Source organism: Xiphophorus hellerii, chromosome 5 (genome assembly GCF_003331165.1).
Source record: "Xiphophorus hellerii strain 12219 chromosome 5, Xiphophorus_hellerii-4.1, whole genome shotgun sequence".
NCBI lineage: Eukaryota > Metazoa > Chordata > Actinopteri > Cyprinodontiformes > Poeciliidae > Xiphophorus > Xiphophorus hellerii.
Window position 1 is genome coordinate 2,138,107 of NC_045676.1, and position 20,186 is coordinate 2,158,292.

At 39.4% G+C, this 20,186-nt stretch overlaps 2 protein-coding genes across 5 annotated transcripts in view; both read left to right on the plus strand.

Moving 5' to 3' along the window:
* LOC116719619 (ras and Rab interactor 2) overlaps positions 1-2,072 on the plus strand; it is a 37,332-nt gene extending 35,260 nt beyond the window's left edge. For 2 of the 3 annotated variants that reach the window (XM_032562171.1, XM_032562173.1), the window contains one exon: positions 1,185-2,072. In XM_032562171.1, the coding sequence (XP_032418062.1) occupies positions 1,185-1,511 (327 nt within the window). In that variant the 3' untranslated portion in view covers positions 1,512-2,072. The remainder of the gene's footprint in view (positions 1-1,184) is intronic. The other variant, XM_032562172.1, reaches the window with a different exon arrangement.
* A 1,548-nt stretch (positions 2,073-3,620) lies between these two features.
* On the plus strand, positions 3,621-18,960 carry aimp1a (aminoacyl tRNA synthetase complex interacting multifunctional protein 1a). Of its 2 annotated transcripts, none has more exons than XM_032563980.1 (7): positions 3,621-3,748; positions 7,651-7,781; positions 11,336-11,449; positions 13,230-13,391; positions 14,291-14,499; positions 16,354-16,522; positions 18,686-18,960. In XM_032563980.1, coding segments are annotated over exons 1-7 (954 nt in total). In that variant the 5' UTR covers positions 3,621-3,746; the 3' UTR covers positions 18,853-18,960. The 2 variants fall into 2 exon arrangements, with proteins under 2 accessions (XP_032419871.1, XP_032419870.1); XM_032563979.1 differs by lacking the exon at positions 3,621-3,748 and adding an exon at positions 4,368-4,387.
* Positions 18,961-20,186: the final 1,226 nt, after the last annotated feature.

Sequence of the window (20,186 nt, forward strand, 5' to 3'; positions counted from 1 at the left end):
CACCGATCCAATATCAATATCTGTATTGGTCCCAATAATGAAACAAATTCTAGATCAGATGTCTATGATAATGTACCCAATCTATAAGGACAGATCTATTGAGTCTAATTCTACGCTTTGTGCTCTGAGCGACTTCATGCTTTATTATTTATGTTATATTTAAAATTCCTTTCTGCACTTTCTGAACCATTTGAAAGAAGATTTGCTGCAGTTTGCATGTTTGACTAAAGCAGTCAACCTGTTGTTTTTGTCAGTTTCAGTTTCTTCATTGTTTATTTTACATTGGCTGTTTTACTCCTAACTGCACTGACTGAACTAATTCAAGTTGATTTTACATGTTTGACCAGCTTATGAAGATATTTGTGTTTTTAAGTGAGCTGCACTGGTGCAGAGTTATCAAATAAATTTCTAATTCGGTACTTTTGTGTCTTTGCTGAAAAAGAAGAAACACTTTCAGTCAATTCAGCTGTTTTTCTGCATCGGATCGATATCGGCCGACAGTAAGCCTCAGATATCCGTATCAGTACTGGAAGTGAATAAAGTGGAACGGTGCATCTCTACCCCAAATCCTTAAAGGTCTCATCAAGCCAACAGTTAGCACTTGCTTGTTCCAACAGCACAATGATCCCAAATCCAGACCCTACCTAAACTCTCCTTTGCTTCTTCATCAATCAATCAATCAAATTTTATTTGTATAGCACATTTCAGCAGCAAGGCATTTCAAAGAGCTTTATATCATATCAAACACAGAAACACAATGCAGCATAGAATCAACAATCAAAACACGACATTAAGTCAAGTTCCATCAATAAATTTGTAATTGATTGCGTTTCAAATACAATCCTAAACAGGTGGGTTTTTAGTCGAGTTTCATCCATAAAAGGTTTACCTGTTGCACTCCTACTGTGTTATATGGAACAAAATACCTGTTGCTATTTTTATTCCCACTCACGCTCCCAATCACACAGTTTAAAACGATGTAGGCGCATTTTAATGGGCTTCTGGCACAAGGCTCCTCTTTCACAGAATTTCGAGCTGGGACTCCGCCGTCCCTCACGGATTTTTGTGCAATTCTATGGTACCTGTTAGTGTCTAGAATTTACAGGGTTTCCGTTACGCGAAATGACCCTCAGTCACTCGCCGTTTTTCTTCATGAAGCTATAATGTGAGTTTTCCTTCCACAGAACTTTCTCCGAGTCGCCCTGCAGGAGGTGGGTTCGGGCTGCACGGCTAAAACCCTGCAGGTGCAGCCGTACACCACGGCGGAGGAGGTCTGCTCCCTCTGCGCCTACAAGTTCAAGATCCCCGACCCCGAGAACTACGCGCTGTTCCTGATCACCGAGGAAACGAGGCAGCAGCTCGCCGCTGACACGCACCCCCAGCAGATCAAAGCCGAGCTGCACAGCCGGCCGCTCGCGCACGTCTTCCACTTCGTCTACAGGAGGGTGGACAACCTGAACCTCTGCGTCCCGACTCACATCAACAATGGGAACTGCCTTCAGATGAAATAGGGAGGGAAGGATGATTTGGCTGATTTGGAATGTTGATGAAAACAGATTTGAGGATGTCTGGTGCTCTGAAGGACCTTTAAATGTCTGCTGAAGCTTTGAAAGAAGACAGAAAGTTGAATTTATATGCAGATGCATGTGGATGAAGGTATGAAGGCCTCCTCTTTAAAAGTTACTCTAACTGCTGTCCCCATGATTCCTTCTGAAAAAACCGAACACACTGTATGTTACTGAGAGCGGGCCCCAGATGAAAACATTAAATGTTTATTTAATAAATGAAATGATCTTTTGTGAAACTTGTTTTTATTTCTCCACAGTTGCAGGTCAATTGTGGGTTATGTTTCCATGTCTAATTATTTTTATATTCTTTAAAGTGACTAAAAAGATTCTTATTCTGATGTGATGCAGGGGCGTTGATAGGATCCTGAAACGTTGGGGGGCTCAGCCCAGAAATAGCTGCGTTTTCAACAGCAGAATAGATTTCAAATACTCCCAACATGTTTTAGATCTCAGCCTGCTGCTTTGCTTTTATGAATATTAATAAAACAGAAATGTGTAAAATGATTGGTCTGGCTGTTTTTATTGTCTGAATAAAGAACAAAGAAAGTACATGGAATAATTCAACAAGGAATCAATGCTGACTAACTTCATCAATATTCATTATACTTAATTCCATAAAGGCCTTACTTTGATTCCATCTACATATTTCATATGTGTAGATTTTAAGCATGTCTATTTTGTCTTGTTTCTTTATCATAAAGAAAACTTTAGGGAGATCTTCAGTTTAACAGATTGTAGAGAAAGTTTGACTCCTTAGAGGAAAATATCATTCAGTAAGTAAAAGCAGAATGCCTTCCTGTCCAACCTTCCCTGAAATAATATTTCTTCCTAATGTTGGATACTGTATAAAAAATAAACATAACAAATTAATTCCTCACTAAACACACATTTAGGTTTTTTTCTGTCACTGATGGAAGAAATTTGGAAGATATAGACAAAATTGAAAGATGTAAGATCCAACATAAAGTATTCATCTTTTATTAACCACACATGTTTTGCTTTAAATTTCTGTTGGTAGTAAATGCTGACCTCAAACATTTGTGACCTTTACTGAAATTTAGACTTGGATAAAACCATTGAGAGTGAGTCTTATTCTGGTCTTGTTTAAATAACACAAACATAACATTCTAGACAAAGATTTTTTTATTTTTTATTTTTTTATTAATCCTTTATTTAACCAGGTAAACCCCGTTGAGATCTAGATCTCATTTTCAAGAGGGACCTGGGCAAAAAATTTGCAATACATAGCAACCTGGTTACAAGATAAAAACAATTAATACATATGCACAAGTATAAAACAATAAAAACAATTTAAAAACAATGACACTGTTTCATAGAATCTTGTTTCCTATCTTTCAGATCTGCTCGAAATAAGTCCAGTGAATCATTTCCGACATCTTAAGTTCAGACTGCAACTGATTCCACGCTGTGGGGGCAAAACACTGAATGCCTGCTTCCCTTTTTCAGTTCGAAAGCGTGGGACATGCAGAAGAATAATGTTATTGGAGCGAAGAGAACGAGAACTGACGGTAAAATGTAAAAAATAAAATAAAAATCAAAAAACATCCAATTTTGTCACAATCACCCAAGAATTTCCAATTTGCCAAAGAAGATGGACACTTCTGAATCTTATAAAATCAGGTTTATTATAACGTGATTCTTTGTATTTCTGGCTTTCAAACGGCACCATCTGGAGTCACATATTAGGGGGCAACACTCTTTAGTGTAACACCTGTTCAGAGGGGAGGGGTGTTAGAGAAATTAGTATACTGAGTGACGTTATTTTTGTGAGACAAAGCAATACAAGTACATAAAAAAAATCCGCAGAAAGTTGTGAATGAAATAAATTAGTGTCACCATAACATGTTTATTTTATTTTATTTTAATTTTATTTTATTTAACTGATGTGATTTCATTTTAAACACAAAAGAAAAACAGGCAACTTCCGCTGCCTCCTTCAGTCAAGCAGCACTCATCGATTTTCACAGCATCCGGATGTGCGCAGGAAACGCCTCACTGTGGAAATTCCTTCTTATCCGGATAGTGTGAAGATCTACACACGCTGGGGCCCTAACAGAGTTTTCCGGGGCTTCCTCCGACATGCCTGCTAGTAAATCAGTAAGAGGCTAACTGTGCAGCTCCTGCTGTCCTTAAAACGTGCTGGGACTGCAGTGGTACATGTAAGTTTTGTTTTTATTGTGTCTTGGTTACGACACTAATTACTGTAGTATATGATAAGCCTTTTGTAACGTTCAGCTAACTACTATCAGTTCTAAATCTAGTTAAAAGTGAAATAAGCTGATTTAACTGACGCAACATTGAGTGAAGTTCACAATTTTAGCCTGCTAGGAAATGTTCCAAGTTAATTAATGTAATAAACAAAATACCGCCATAATAGGAGTAAGAAGTGATAGTATAACATAAACATAGACATGATTAGTTTGTGCTAAAATACCAATCAGTAACACATTACTTTCAGTTTCATGGAATACCTTTAGAAATTACAAATAATTCATAACTGGCTACATGTTTTATGTAAAGTGGCCATAAATGACAATAGATTAATGGCGATAATATTGGCAAACATTGCAATGACAGTATCAGGTGCGATTTATGCCTGTTTTCTTCTTTCTTCTTTGGTTAGCTGTTTCTAACCTGTAATTCTCTTTGTAACCTTTGACATTTTTGGCATTGACATTTGTGTTTGGTGTGAGCGTTTGTGGTCATGAAATGAACTTGGCGATTGTGCCTATGGAGAAAGTAGTCCCTTTTTGCCGGTTCCAGTCCCCCATCACGCCCATCTGTCATCGTGTCCCTGGGTAAGACACTTCACTGGTGGAACCGGCATCAGCCTCGGTTCTGTCAGACTTCCTCTAATAGAATGATGTGACTACAGTCCAGTAGTTTGCCATCGTAAAGTAAACGTGTCTCTATACAACTTTTCCCTTTAAACATATATCGATATTGCAGCTTTGAGAATTGGCCGATACTGACACAATATCATATCAGCACGAATCATACATACTTTTATTACTTATTTTGTGGTGTGAAATGTTAGAACAGACTTGATCAAGTGATATTACTCAGAGAACAACAGTCAACCACTATAGGGATGAGAACAACTGGCCCATTTAATAATATCAACCGATGGGTCTGCTGCAGGATAGAAATCATGGAGCAGACTAAATACTGGAGCGCATTGCTTCTGTCAGTGTGCTTATATCAGAGATTTCACATGCAGATCGATATATTCTGATACTCGTTTGACTGATATTGGACCGATTTCCGATATCAATATTGTATCGGACCACCTCTATTGTAAAGTGTCTTTGAATGACTTAATAAGGTGCTTCATATCATTTAATTTCTGTTCTACTGGTTAAATATTACATTTAGCAAGAAAAACACAACTTAAGAATTCTTAACATATATTAACCAACAATTATTGCACTCCAAACAGTCCTTTGCTATGTGAATATTGGCCGTATGGATCTTGCGATTACAATAATTAGCTATATATTATGCAGCCCCAGTTGATGGTTTAGATGTTCTTCTGGTTAAATATTGATGAGCTAATTAAGCTGTGACAGAGCAGGGACACATATAAAACATGCATACTGATTATTTCTAGTTATGAAGTTATAGTTTGAGTTTAGATTTTGCAGACAGAACCTGGAAGTCATAATGATCTGAACTCATTCCATCAGTTTATGCCTCATACTGACAATGACATAACTTCCAAATGTTTTAAAAGTGTCGGGTATTAAAGGACAGCCGGGTTTATCTCCTGTGTCCAGGTCAGTCTGACTCTTGGCTTCTTCTATCTGAAAACGTGCTGAGCCTCCTGAAACCTGTAGGTGGCGCTGGCTCTCTGTCTCCATTTTGCGTGGAAGACAGGTTGTTTGGTGCATTCCTACTGACTGTTTCTTCTCAGGAAGTGAACCGTAAATCTGGAAACACTTCCACATCCTGGCAAAAAAACACTAAATAAATGTGGCAGTTTTACATGTTTAATCTGAACCGTCTGTGTGGGCCGATTTTTAGCTGCGCAGTAACAACTAATAACGCCTAATACACAGTTTAGTGCTCAGAGGTTCACTCGTTCTTTTTTTTATGATGTCTTCACCACTGGAGCTGTTTAATTCAGATCAGTTTCTGCTTTGATCCCTGATCTGATCAACTCCAGCCCTTCTGTGTTTTTAATTTCCTCAGTTTTCATCTCCAGCCAGCTTTTGTTTTTCCTGTAATATATCTGAGACGTTTTCTGCTCCACGCTGCAGCATTGGAAAAACTTCTTCCGCCCCGACTCGAAGTCTTATTCATTTCTATTCCCCAAAGTCAAACTGATCTGCAGCTTTGAATTAACACATTTTTAATTAAATTTGTTATTATTCCACTCATTTCTCCAGAACTTTATTTTACATACACAGTGCATCTATAAAGCTTTCACATTGCTTCACTTTTCACACATTTTGTTCCAGCTTTATTACAAATTGTATTAAATTAATTTCTTTCCTTGAGATTTTATACACAAATCAGGATGATGTGGATTTAAGTTTTTGAGTGTTTTACAATTTTTTAAAAAATAGAAAGCCAAGAAATAAAGTTTATGTAAGTATTCATACCCTTTGAGATGAAGCTCAGACTGGAGTTTCCACTGATCATCCTGGAAATGTTTCTGCAGCTTAAATGGAGCTCAGGCTTTTCACCATAACAAATTCTACTGGATGATAAATTGTTGTTTTGAGACGTTTTTCAAATAATATATTGATATTTGGCATAACATGGCAAATTCACACTCTCAAAGACCAATAAACTTAAATTCTGTAAAGAACACTTAAGACTGGAACTGAAAGATATTTTAAATATTCAAAATAAAACCCAACAACCAAAAATGATAAATATAACTGAAATAAAAAGCACACACAACAGAAACCATAAATAAATTTAATTATGATGTCTTTATAAACAAAACTGCCCTTCAAAGATATTAATCATCAAGTTCATTTTACTTTATCTTGCTATTATTTGATTTATTGCTTATTGGAACAAGCTTACCTGTGGTAAATTCAGCTGACTGGCTGGATGGACTTGAATCGAAAAGGCGCACACACACACACACACACACACCTGTCTATATCAGATCCAGTAGTTGACAGAAACACGAAGCATGAATTAAAGGAAATATGTGCAAACCTGAGAGACTCAGATCTGGGAAAACATCCAGAAACATTTCTGCTGCTTCCAACATCCCAGAGAGCAACTATGTTGATATATTGGTGCATTATTTATGCGCAGGACCCTACATCTTCTTTTTCCCAAATATCCACTTTTTTCTGAGGTTTTATATATAATCATTTGAATGATATTTAGTGGAGTTTTTGTGTGGATTAAAGGCCAAAATGCATAAAAATGTATTAATTTCCCAGATATCCAGCTACGTCTCAACTAGCTTTAAGTCTGACTGTGATTAAAAATGTTTCTCAATATTTTCTGTCATTTGTAATTTCTTTTTTAGAAAAGAAAGTGAGAAAAAAATTATTAAAATTGTAAATTGGATTTAATTTATAATCTGTCACACAGCTCTAATTACTGTTTTTTTTTATCACACATCATCTCCTTGTGGCAAAATTCACCAATATTATCTCATTCACCATTTGTCTTAATAACTGACGGCTCTAATTACACAAATAAATTCCTCTGCTTTATGTTCCATATTTCAGTTATGATATGTGTCCTGCAGCCGGCCTGTGAGTCTGACCAATAACAGGAGACTACAGCATCCGTTTTTGTTGAGACTGCCTGAACTCAGCAGACGTAACTCTGTGGTGATTCTGTGGTGAAGCGCTTCTAAAATGTCAGCTTTGGAGCTCAAATGTTCATCTTCCGCTTCTGTTTGTACACAGCTAGTCACTAAAGTTCACCCTGCGACTCTAACCTCACTGTACACCGCTGTTTACTACAATTCAAAACACTTTATTTTGTTTTTGTTTTTTTTTCTTGAAGCGCGTTCAGCTCTCTGGTCTGCAGATTGCGTCTTGTTTCATAAACACGGCTGTTTGTTGTTTCTGTTTCCTTCCAGGTTTGCCGCTCGCTCCCTGATCAAGATGTCGACTCCCAATCCGCTGTTGAGGCTGGAGCAGCGAGCGGCTGAGGCCGACCAGATCATGGAGTTCCTGAAGCAGCAGGTCCAGCTGCTGACTGAAAAGGCCTGTAAGAAGCTCATCCTCACGTTAGCAAACACAGTGATGGTGTGAAAAACTGTTTGCACCCGTCACGCTTTCCTATTATCTGCATGTTTGTCCCACTTCCGTGTTTTAGAACATCAAACTGATTTATATATTAGTCAAAGACAACACAAAGAAACATAGAATGTCTTTATTATTACGCAATGAAAAATCCAAACCTTCGTGATCTTGTGTGAAAACAGGATTTAAGACTTTTTAAGACCATTGTGGATGGAATTTAAGACCTGTATCTCCAAAGAAATATTTTAAAGTTTGTTTAACAAACAAAGTTAGTTAGCTAACAAGAGTATGTTAGCAGTGGGTCACAGAACGTAGTGAAACCCCCCCCAGAAAATATACAATTAAATAGTCCTGCCAAAACAAAATTTAAGACCTGTGATTCAATATTTAAGTGAATTTAAGACATTTTAAAGGCCTTTACTTTATATTAGGCCTGTCGCGATAAACGATAAATCGATTAATCGTACAATAAATTAAAACTATCGACGTCATTTTAATTATCGGCATTATCGTCTCTTCCGGCCTTTTTCTCTTTCTGTTAATGACACTGAATGAAAAAAAGGCTCAACTCCGGTGCTCTCCACTGACCCTCCCTTCCTCATTTCCTCAGTGTAAAGCCCAGCGCAGACGACACGATCTTAGAGCTGTCAGCCGATTGTCGGCCCATTTTCAAACCCTGACAGGCCACACATTAGCCGACAGAAATCCTTGATATAACGGTTCGATCGGGTTCGTTCCTGCCGTGTGGTGTCCAACAATGGGCACAAAATAATGGCTACAAGTTCAGTTAACTAATTTTAAAACCAGGCATTAATCAATGCTTTACTACAGTCTGCATTGCAGGTAGACACAATGCTAGTGTCAGCATAAAGTCCTGACTGAATGAAAATCATTATAACCTATTTACGTCACGTTAACGAAGAACAGCTGAAAAGTTACCGGGTTTATCAACTGCGGTAGCAATTTCGCTCCAACTCCTCCTCTTGTCATTTCTATATTCTTTGCATGTTGAATAAACATTAATATTGTTTCCACATATCATCTCCAATGTCTGCTGGACTTCGGGTTGCGCCGTTTCAGCTGTTTGGGATTCCCTCCGTAATTTACCCTCAGAAAGCCAGGAGGAGAATCCGTTCTTTCTGATTGGCTACCTGTCACATTGAACAGGCTGCGTTAAAGCGCCCAGTCGGGAAAAAACCCTGATTTAGATCGGAGGACGATCTACCATAACACACCACACAATCTTAGAAAGACCAACGTTCTAAGATTGTTGTAAAGGGAAAAATAGGAGCAAAAAATCATGTAGTGTGAATTATTGCATCAGGTAGTCGATGTGCCCATTTTCTCTATTTAAATCTAATTATTACTGAAGGGCAACATAATATACAGACTTCATAATCTGCACTCTTTTGGTTGAATGGAGTATTTATTTCCACTTTGGCTTTATGTTGTTTAGTTTTTTTTTTCAAGTGCGTTTTTTGTTAATGGAGACTGAGAATCCATTTTGTTTTCGTTTTTGGTTGTTTTGTTTATTTTGTTTATCAGTTCCAGTGTTTAGTGTTCTTTTGAAAATAAAGTGTATCTATCTTTGGCAAGAAATCGCATGCATTATTACGTCATTTCCATTAAATCAGTGTAAAAAGGTCTTCAAACAATATTATCGTTTATCGCAATAATTTTTGAGACAATTAATCGCTCAGCAAAATTTGCTATCGTGACAGGCCTACTTTATATACATGAATTTCAGACTTTTTAAGAATTTGCGGACACCCTAAACCCAGTAACTGGTTGGGTAACTCTTGGCAGCAACACCTGCAGTAAAGTGTTTGTGATAACTGGCTTTGAATCTTTCCAGCTTTGGAGGAATGTTGACCTACTGGATGAAATGTCGTGATGTATTGAGCGGCTCACCTTCACACTGTTTATTCTGTTTATTTACTTATTTATACAGAGACAATGTGCAGCATTTCATGAACCTTTTAGTAGGAGAGATCCATGGTACCTGGTTACATAAAATGCTGATTTCCACCAGCATAAAGCCTTACAGGGCTGGTTTTTCACAATTGTTTTATTTCTACTTTAAAGGATTTGAAAACTGCAACGTCTATAAATAAATGAAGAAAATGTGCACTTTTCTTCATTTAAGAAAAGTACACATTTTCTTAAATGTGTACTTTTAAGAAAAAGTGGTTCAGCGTTACGGAACAAATAAGCACAACTGAACAGTATAAAATATTTTCAGCATCCTTGTTGAACCAAAAATGTTTCCAAATGATTGACAACCCATTTTTTGGGGAATGAGCGTCCCCTCTTCCTCCTCTTCCTCGTCTTCCTCCTTGACCGGCGCTTCAACATTTGAAAGGTTTTTCTTTCTCTCAGCCTCACCGTCTCTTTCACTTCTTACAGACTGCATGGGGTGAAGTCATGTGACTACAGACTGTACACACAGCGCAGCACAAACTTTACCTTCATACAGCCAAGAAGACACAAACAAATTTTCTTTTTTTAAAAAACACAAAAAATACTTACTTGAGCAAATTGACGTTGGTCGTCATCATAAATTTCAGTTTCGGTTCATTTCCAGTTTGAAGTTGGCCACTCGTTTTTTTTGCAGAATTGTTGTCATTCAGGCACATTGGAGGATTGGAGGTCATCACTCTGCCACCCCCGTGTTTCATTGTTGGTTTGACGTTCCTTTTCTAAAATACGGTGTTGCTTTTACACCAGATGTAACGGGAGACGCACCTTCCAAAGTCTTAAACTTTTTTCCCGACAGTCCAGAGACAATTTTTCTCAAAAGTCTTGGAGATGTTCTGGGAAAACTGAGACGAGCCGTAATGTTCTTCTTTCTCAGCAGTGGTTTCATCTTGATTCGCTGCCATGCAGGCTGTTTTTATCCACTTTTTCACACAGACGCATGCAGGTTAAACACTTTCATTTAAAAACTGACTTTTCTGCTTGCTTGTGGAGTTTTTGGTTAATGCTTTTTCACACCACTCTAAGGGAGCGGTGGGCTCTGATTCAGATCCGGAAATATGATTTCACTCTCATTTTAATTTAAATTAAAGCATCACAACATACTCAATGTGTGCAAAATGATAATTTTATTTAAATTTAGAGTCATAGTGCAGATTTGTCTAGAAAGAAAAGTTCCAGCTTTTGATTGAAAATGGACTCATTCTGGGGCGTGCTGTGGTGGCGCAGCGGGTTAGCACGCCCCACGTTTGGAGGCCTTAGTCCTCGACGCAGACGTCGCGGGTTCGACTCCCGGTCCCGACAACCTTTGCCGCATGTCTTCCCCCCTCTCCTCACCCTCCTTCCTGTCTGCCTACTGTCAAAAAAATACGAGCCACTAGCGCCGCAAAAACTCTTCAGAGAAAAAAAAAGGAAAATGGACTCATTCTGTTCTCTACGTCTATTATTTGGTGAAAAATGGTTTAATTGAAAGGTGAACAACTTTTATTTTAACATCCAAACCCTTCTAAGTAATTTATATATTTAAGGGTGTTTTTGTTCCAGCGGTCCAGGCCAGCGTGAGAGAGGAGAAGAGACTGACGGCGGAGAACGCCAAGCTGAAGAACGACATCGAGGGGCTGAAGAAACAGCTGCTGGAGAGAGAAAAAAGGAGAGGAGGTATGTTGACTCGGACTGATGAGGACAACATGTCCGCCGGTAGTTGTGCATCTAACATGGGTCGACCTTTTCCATGAGGGATTTGCGGGAATGAAATCGGTCTGGAAGAAATAAGTTGTTTAATTGGGTAAAATTGGAATTCTTCAGGAATGTGTTCCAACACACTGGACACAACGTTCTTCCAATCGGGACCATGCTTGATTGCTTAGCTCAATCACACATAGATAAATACTGTCAGGGCTCCTCTGATCTGGTTTAAAGATTAAAAGACTAACTTTATAACCCGACTTCAATGCCCTGCAGGGAAATTATCCATCGGTTGCTTCAGTAAATCCTCTTGTGATCAAACAGGGTTTCAGTTCACAGAGAAGTCCGACTTTGTTCCATAACTTTAAATCTGGAGTCAAGTGGCGCCTTGTTAAAATTTCAAACTCGATGCAATACTAAGAAAAGTTCTAGACACTTATTTTTCCCAGTTGAGAGCAAGGCCTCGATGTGATGCTAATATTTAAACAGATTGCATTAGCTTATGTCATCTGGGAAGATAGATTAATTAATGCTCTTTCTATAAAATTACAATCATGTTTTAAAAATGCAGAATTTCTATAATTCTGATGTTTTCTCCTCCCACTTGTTTTACCAACTCCATAGAGTCTTTGCTGTTTTAAGAATGGATCACAAAACAACTGAAGTTATCTTTGAAATATTCACACCAACAGGGGAACTTTGGTTCGTTTCTTTTACTTTAAGCTCCTTTTAGATGCACATGTCCTGACATCCACCAGGGGGTGCTGCGGCGCCCCTGCATCCCAAAATCTCACATCCAAACTTCAACTGCTGAGTGTGAACTGTTTGAAGGAAAAGCTCTGATAGTTTATGTTTTATGACTGAAGTTAACCCAAATCTGGTAATATTATGGGTCAGTTTAAGAAAAAGTATTGTTTAGCAACTAAATAATATGCACAGCTTACAATAAAATTTTACAAGGTGTGCTCATGAAAACACATGAAATCACAGGTTGTGATTTGGCTAGCACCACACCCTGAAGATTCATGTCACCAACTCAGCTCAAAGTTTGCATCACTTCAGTTCTTTTAAAGTCTTAAATCTATAATTTCCTCAAACTAAAAGGAATAAACCGCAAACCACCAGTGTTCAGTGTTTGTTCCTATGTCGACTATCAGTGGGTTTCTGGCTTGACTCCAGTGCATCAAAGAGTCACAAAAGTTGAACAGTTCCTCTTTTTTGTTTTTGCCAAGAAATAAGTTTCTATTAACTGTCAGAAAAACACAGGAGACCTGAAGCTTCTGCCTGCAGTTTTAGTGAACCGGATAGTTCAGATCTTAACATAGAATTAAGGTGATTGAACGCATCGTGGCGACGGAGGCGTTCTTGCAGACCGATGTTTGTCCGACTCCGGCTCTGCATGTTGTGGTAGTTCAAACATGAGGCGCCCCAAATGACGGGTCATTTCTCCTGGAAGGCTGAGCGCCGGCCGCCGCTCGTTGTTTTCCGTCTTCGCTGCCCTCCGCTCCATCAGCGGCGACACGCTGTCATTTAGAGTGTTTGCTTCAGGCAGCCGTCCTCCCACTGCCTGAGTAAATAAAACCGCTCTGGGTCATTTAACTGGTCCGGGTGGTGCAGCCGCCTCTGCACCGGACTGGACTGTCTGAACCGAACTGTCTGGACCGGACTGGACTACTGGACCGGATTGTCTGAACCGGACTGGACTGACTGAACCAGATTGTCTGAACCGTCTCTGCTGTTGTTCTCCCTGCAGTGCGGGACGTTGCCATGTCGACGGGTGACGCCAGTGCTGATGTGGGTTCGAAGCCCGCTCCTCCCAAACCGTCTGCTGCTCCACCCTCTGGTTTCCCGCCCGCTGCTGCCCAGAACCCCCAACCCAAAGACGAACCCAAGAAGAAGAAGCAGGAGAAAAAAGGTTGGTGGAGGAAAGTGGAGGAGGTTGTTGGGTTTTGATCAGTGGAGATGATTGATTATGGCTGAAATGACTAATGGTCTCAGCTGCTGTTGGTTTTATTTCCTCTGTTTGACTCCAGGAAGGAAAACAAAACATCCAGAGATTCTAAGATCAGAGAAGCTAAGAGCAAAAAAGTTTTGTTTATTTATTATGTTCAGATTTATGATCAGGCAACAGATTGTTACAGGCTCCGTCCATTCATTCGTTCATCCCTCTCTTCCTCCCTCATGTTTAACAACTATCCATATATCAATCATGAATTCATACCGAGTCTATTTTGTTTAAACATTATAGCTGAGTTTAAAAGGACTGGGATCAGTGGAAACATAAATTGGGGAAAGCCCCAGCGTTCAGTCAGTGATGTTTGGTTTTGTTTGTGTTATTCAGTTTTGTTTGCTGCGTCTCATTCTGAACATTTCTGACGTCTTTACCATCCTGAAGATCCCAGCCTCCAGACTTCAGTGTAATTTGTGCTGGAAGACCTTCTCTCCCCTGGCTGTGTTCAGGTGGAGACGTTGTTCTGATTATCGTCCTGGAAAAGGAACCGCTGAGGTTAACACAAGGCCTTCCTCCGGCCATTCATCAATCCGGTCTGGTTCCAGTTCTGGGAGGAAATTTAATCAGATTCCAACAAAAATGTCCTGCATTGTTTCAAGTGGTTTTTAATTTCTGTGATATGTATAAGGCCAGTATCAGTTTGGGACCCATTCATCTTTTTAAACAAATATTTGTATTGATATGCACAATTATAAAGCATGAAATCAGCCCCAGCTGCTCGTCTTTTGCCACATTCAGGCCAACCTGACCTTCCTGCAAACCGCCTGGTTTCATGGTTTTTACTGGAGTTTTTCTGCTTTCAGGAGGTGAGAAAGCAGAGAAGAAGGCAGCGGCTCCGAGCCAGGAGGACGCCAAGGTGGACGTGTCCCGTCTGGACCTGCGTGTTGGATGTATAATCACAGCTGAGAAGCATCCGGACGCCGACAGCCTGTATGTGGAGCAGGTGGATGTGGGCGAGGCGGCGCCCCGGACCGTGGTCAGCGGACTGGTCAAGCACATCCCTCTGGAACAGGTACGCAGGTTGGACCGACTGCCTGATCCTCGTTAAACACAAACGCTTTAATAACAGTTATTAAATATTCATTATCATAACTCTAAATTATTCTGAGGATTGAACCCAAACTGCTTTGAACAGATACGTTTATGGACTTGAAACTATTAAAGAGTTGTAAGTAATTTAATAATTCTGAAGTACTAAAGTGTCCTTTCTAACATTTGTGTTGGTCTAAAATAATTAAATTTGGCTCTGCATGTACACATCTATAATTTCTGAACTTCAGCAGGTACCTGAACATTTTATGCAGCTTATTAAACCACTAAACTCTGACAAATCAGACATTTAGAGATAAATCTGTTGGTCATCTCCTGGGATGAACCTGAATACAAAACGTACAGAAAAAATTATGATTCCGTCCTATGATAAATATAAAGCCTAGGGCTGCAAGTAAAAATTATTTTAATAATCGATTAATCTGTTAAATATTCTGACACAAATTGACACATTTTTTATTTAACTACTTTATCTTATTTTATACAATATTAAAAATACAATAAAAATTCAAATAAACAAATCATTTAACTCCTTTTTCAAATAATAAAACAAAAATATTTTACTGCCTAGAATGCAATAACATAGCATTAATTCAGAGGCACGAGGACAGCTGACCAGCCGGGTCTTTGTGTTGAAATAATGTTGACAGGAAATGTGAAAATATGAGGTAATTATGTTACTGGAAGACATTATTTATAGATCAAGTTGCCTGAGCCAAGTGTGTGTCAGAACAGTTATTGAGCGAGTGTGTGTGAGATAAAAGTCACAAGCCGCACAATATTCTTTGTTCACAAATATAAGCGCTAACTTCTTCCTCAGTGGACTTTTGATACAAACCTCTGAAAGCGGGACTGTAAATCAGCTTTTAGAGTCGCACCAAGCAAGTGGTGAAGCTTTAATCCTGGAGCGAACGCTGGTGCAGTTCTCTCTGAAAACAGCCGTCACAGAGGCACCACATGGTGAAAGACGGCGTTCCCGATCCGATGGACACTTTGGAACTTATTTAACTATCCGGCTTTGTCGTTCATCACAATATTTTTATTAAAAAATACTAATTAATTTTGATTAATTCATTACATCTTTTATGTGTTAAAATCTATGTAATGAATTAATCAAAATTAACGATAATAGTTTGTTTCCCAATAAAAGTTCCTATTATTGGACAGTTCTTGTCTCTGGATACTTTTTGGTTCATTTAACAGTATTTTTGTTGCCAAAACTACTTCAGGATGCAATCTTCTCTGTTTCTTAATTATAATATATAATAATATTTTTCTGTGTTGCTGCAGAGACGCTGCAGACTGTTTCTGTCCGGATCGGTCTGTGGATCAGTCGGTAAATCTGCAGCGAAATTCCTGTTTGACATCCTGGTGGACAGATTTAGATAAACAGCTTATTACCGTCAATCTGTCCAGCTACCAGCAGTCAGAGACAGGAGGTGATACATCACTGGTTTTATGTCTGTTCTGCTGACCATAATTAAATTATTGGCTTAAGTCTGGATCCCAGGACTTGGACTGGATGATATTGGGAGGAGTGTTTGGGGAATTTTCAACAATTACTGCTCAGTTTAGAATATCTGGTTTGTTTATGCAGCCAAAATTGTCCACAGAGGAAAACACATCAGTGTTTTTAGATTTATGTTGTAATATCTGAAAAGATAACATTATTTTATTAAATGTTTTGTCTGTGCCTCAATGAAGGACATTTTGGGAATGTTTGATAAGTTCCTGTTTGTTTCTCCTGAAACGGGGCGCGGACAGAACCAAAGAACTGGGTTCCAGATTTCACTTTCTGACTCGGTTTCCTCTGCAGATGCAGAACCGGATGGCGGTGCTGTTGTGTAACCTCAAACCGGCCAAGATGAGAGGCGTGGTGTCCCAGGCCATGGTCATGTGTGCCAGCTCGCCAGACAAAGTGGAGATCCTGGACCCTCCGAGCGGATCCGTCCCCGGGGACAGAGTCAGTGTCCAAGGCTTTCCAGGTGTGTGTCCGTCCAGAAGAGTGGGAATCTATGGGTCATCAAGCCTTCCTCAGTGTCCACAAATAGTTCCTATCTTTAGGAAATGAGGGGTGCCATTAAAGCTTTCAGTTGGCAGAAATGACATCATGGGTTTGAACGCTTGAAGACGCCACAGAACGGGTCTCTAAACCCATCTCAGGGTTCTGTTTGCTGCTGTATAAATGAACTGTGACTGGTGGGCTTAACGGCCAATCAGACTGTAACCTGACCGTCTTGTTGCAGTTTGCTGAGGAAATGAGCGTCCTAATTATTTCTTAGGTTTGATCCAAGTGAACGAGTTTTGAAAGGAAACCGCGTCCCGTTGACTTCCTGTCTATTAAAGCAACCTGCAAAGACGACAACAGGTGTCCATTCCCTCCATCCTGCAGCTTTTAGGTGCATCCCATCTCCAGCACACCTGAATTCAATTAACAGCGATGGAATGATGAAGGAATTCCTCCATTTAATTCAGGTGTTGGAGCAGGGATGCAGCTGAAGTTGCAGGATAGAAGCTTTCTAAGAGAAGGAGCACGCTCTTTGTTTTCAGGATGAAACCAGGAAGTTGTGATCCCTGCGTTTCCAACTGCTTCCTTTCAGGCTGTTCTTCTTCTCTTCAGCTGATACTAAACACATGAGGAAGCATCACTTGTAGTTGCTCTAAGAAAGCAGAGATCTCTGGACTTCAGCCCTGTGAGTTTGCAGAAAAGGCAGCCAGATGTCATCAGTCTGGGTTATTAAGATGAAAACCAGTAGTGGGCACCGTTAGCCAAAGAGCTTGTTGCACTCACCCTAAAGCCCTAATCATAAAAATTAGTTCTGCTATCGCCAAAGCACTCCACCAACATGACATTTAGTGAAAGCTAATGCTAAAGAGCAACAAAAACATGGCATTTATTGAAATAAAATTCTAGACTGCTTTGATTTTGTTGTAATTAAGGAAAGCTAATGCTAAAGCACAACACCAGCATGGAATTTAGATAAAGTGTTATTTCAGCCGTGTTTATACCCTCCGAGGTGAAGGTGACAAAAGGCTCTCAAAAAACTTCATATGTGTGAATTTTTCTAGATTTCTCCATGTTTTTGTTTAATTAACACTCCTGGCTGTTTGTTCATGTAAGTATTGAATTCTCTGCATCCCTCATTCTTTTGTTTGTTGTTTACACACCACTTGCTCAATAAAATTTCTTGGAAGAGAAGAGAGGAGGACAGGAGAGGAAACAGAAGTGCTGCATAAACAGACTTCAAAATAAGAGCATGAATATAAATATCCAACTACTCGAAAAATTCTTAAGTGTGTAGAGGAAACTTCAACGTAGATGTTTAGCCAACCTCAAGTTTAAAAAACATCATTTAAATTTGCGCTTTGCTTATGGACAAATTAATTTAGGGGAATCATTCTCATATGAATGATTTAAAATAGGGGCTCTTAGTTCCTTCTTTAGTCATGTTCTCATATAATAACTGTAACAGTCTCTGGATGTGACTGCAGCCTCAGTTAGAACACACAGCGACGTTGCCATGTTGTTTAAGCTGCAATTTTTTTAGTCAATAGGAAAATTACAACATATTTAGGCCAACATGTTCAACTAATTGGATCCCTCTATGACTCTTGTAAAAACATCAAAAATACATGGAGGGTTTTTGCTCACCTCCTGTTTACTTTCTTTTCCCCCAATAAACCCTGCAGTGTCAACACACCGTCTATAATTACTCACATTTCCCAAAAGGTGAGCGGTTGCAGCTCACTTTTTCTGCCTGAAACGGCCGAGGATGTCTGCTGGAACCCAAACATCAACACAAGTTCCCAATTAGAAGCTCTTTCAAGCTTCTGATTTGATTAGCTGCAAGCCAGCCTCCAGAAATGAAACACGGTTGCATGAGTTTTGACAGATGCTAAAGAAGATCAGAATGGTGGGATGAGAACTTCACCTCTCCGTTGGGTTTCCATGGTTTGGATTACCGCTGAGAACAAACAGGCGTTTTATGAGGCCGAGGCTCAAATGGAACATGACGGAAAGTCAAACTAAGTGTATTGAAGTTGTGTTCTCCACAGGTTATACAAGGAGGGGAAAAAGTTCTGGAAGCAGGAACCAGCTGTTTGCTTCAAGAGAACTCGGGTTCAGACTTTGTTTTCATTCGTTTCAGGTGAACCAGACAAGGAGCTGAACCCTAAAAAGAAAGTGTGGGAGCAGGTTCAGCCTGAGCTGCGCACCGACGACCTCTGCGTCGCGACCTACAAGGGAGCCGCCTTTGAAGTGGTCGGGAAGGGAGTATGCAAAGCCCAAACTATGAGCAACAGCGGAATCAAATGAAATAGCAAAGCTGCCTGGAATAGCTCGGTGTTTACTCTGCCAATGACCGCAAATGGTGATGAATGAGAGGAAATGCTTTTAAGATGTTTAATAAAGCATTTGGATTGAGCTGTGCTGAGTTTGTGTGTCCCAAGAATCTGTCCCGTCACTGTCGCCTCCAAACTGGATCCAGTCATGGCCCATAAAGTGTAATCAGGACAGCAGCATCTGTGCATGAAGTCTTCTCTCCTGAGGAACATCAGCCTGATTGGGCTTTGATCTTCAGGCTGTAGGACCTAATGAAAGAGACCAGGGAGAAGTCTCTGGGCTATTGGAACAGATTATTTACATGGCTCTGTGTCCCATCTTTTCAATTTCCTCTCATACCGTAATTGTTGCAATACTTAGACGATCTCTGAAACTGGAGCGCTTTGTGCTGTGATGATGGACGGCGCTCCGTAAGCCGGCCTCGACTCGATGGCACCTGACGTAGAAATATACACGAAGCTTTCAGATGTTTTTATTTCAGCAGCTCAGTTTAAATCTGAATTATTTTGAAATATTTAACTATTTAATTTGAGGACATTTATTGAAAGATTAAAATACAAGAATAGAGTTTAATCCAATGATTTACTTTCAACAATTTCTATAAGACAAATGTCCAGTTGAAAGTTTACACACAGAATAAAAAGGCACAGATATTTTTTCCTTACTGCCTGAAGTTAAATCAGATCAATCTTCTCTTTTTTTTCTACCAAAATTAGTTTTATTTGTTAAATAAATGCCAGAAAACTTTGCAAGAACGTTTTTTTTAGATTTTTTTTTTTATTATTTTATGCATAAGTTTACATATATTTCCTCAGTTTTTGCCTTTTAACTGTATGATTAGGGTCAAACCTTTTGGGTTTGCACTGAATTGAATTACTCCCATTTTTGGTACTGGAGGAAAAATCAACTAATGTCCAAATCCAGCAGCATGGAGCCTTCAACCAGCCCAAAATGCTGCTCAGCTAATCCGGTGCTACAACACACTGGTACTGCCCTGATGCATTCAGGTACATCCAGTCAATCATAATTCCTGCTTATCAGAAAAAATCTAAATCTCCATTCAGCTCTAGTGGCCACTTTTTATTTGTTTCTCCTAAACGAATCGAACTGAAAATGAACCTCGGTTCTCAAACGATGGTTCTTCAGCTGAGTTCTCTAGAAGTTTGCAAAGGAAGAAAATAGTTTTTATGTATTTGTAATGCAACTGTTTATGTTTCATAAGCAAGGTAACCATGCAGGAGTTTTATGGATGAGATCAGCTGGAATATGAGAAACCGACGACTTTCCAACGTCTGTTGGGAATGTTT

Excerpts from the sequence above, each read along its gene's own strand:
- aimp1a (XM_032563980.1), top strand. Across the intron at positions 14,500-16,353 it reads AGCACATCCCTCTGGAACAG|ATGCAGAACCGGATGGCGGT; the intron begins GTACGCAGGTTG and ends TTTCCTCTGCAG. Across the intron at positions 16,523-18,685 it reads CAGTGTCCAAGGCTTTCCAG|GTGAACCAGACAAGGAGCTG; the intron begins GTGTGTGTCCGT and ends CATTCGTTTCAG.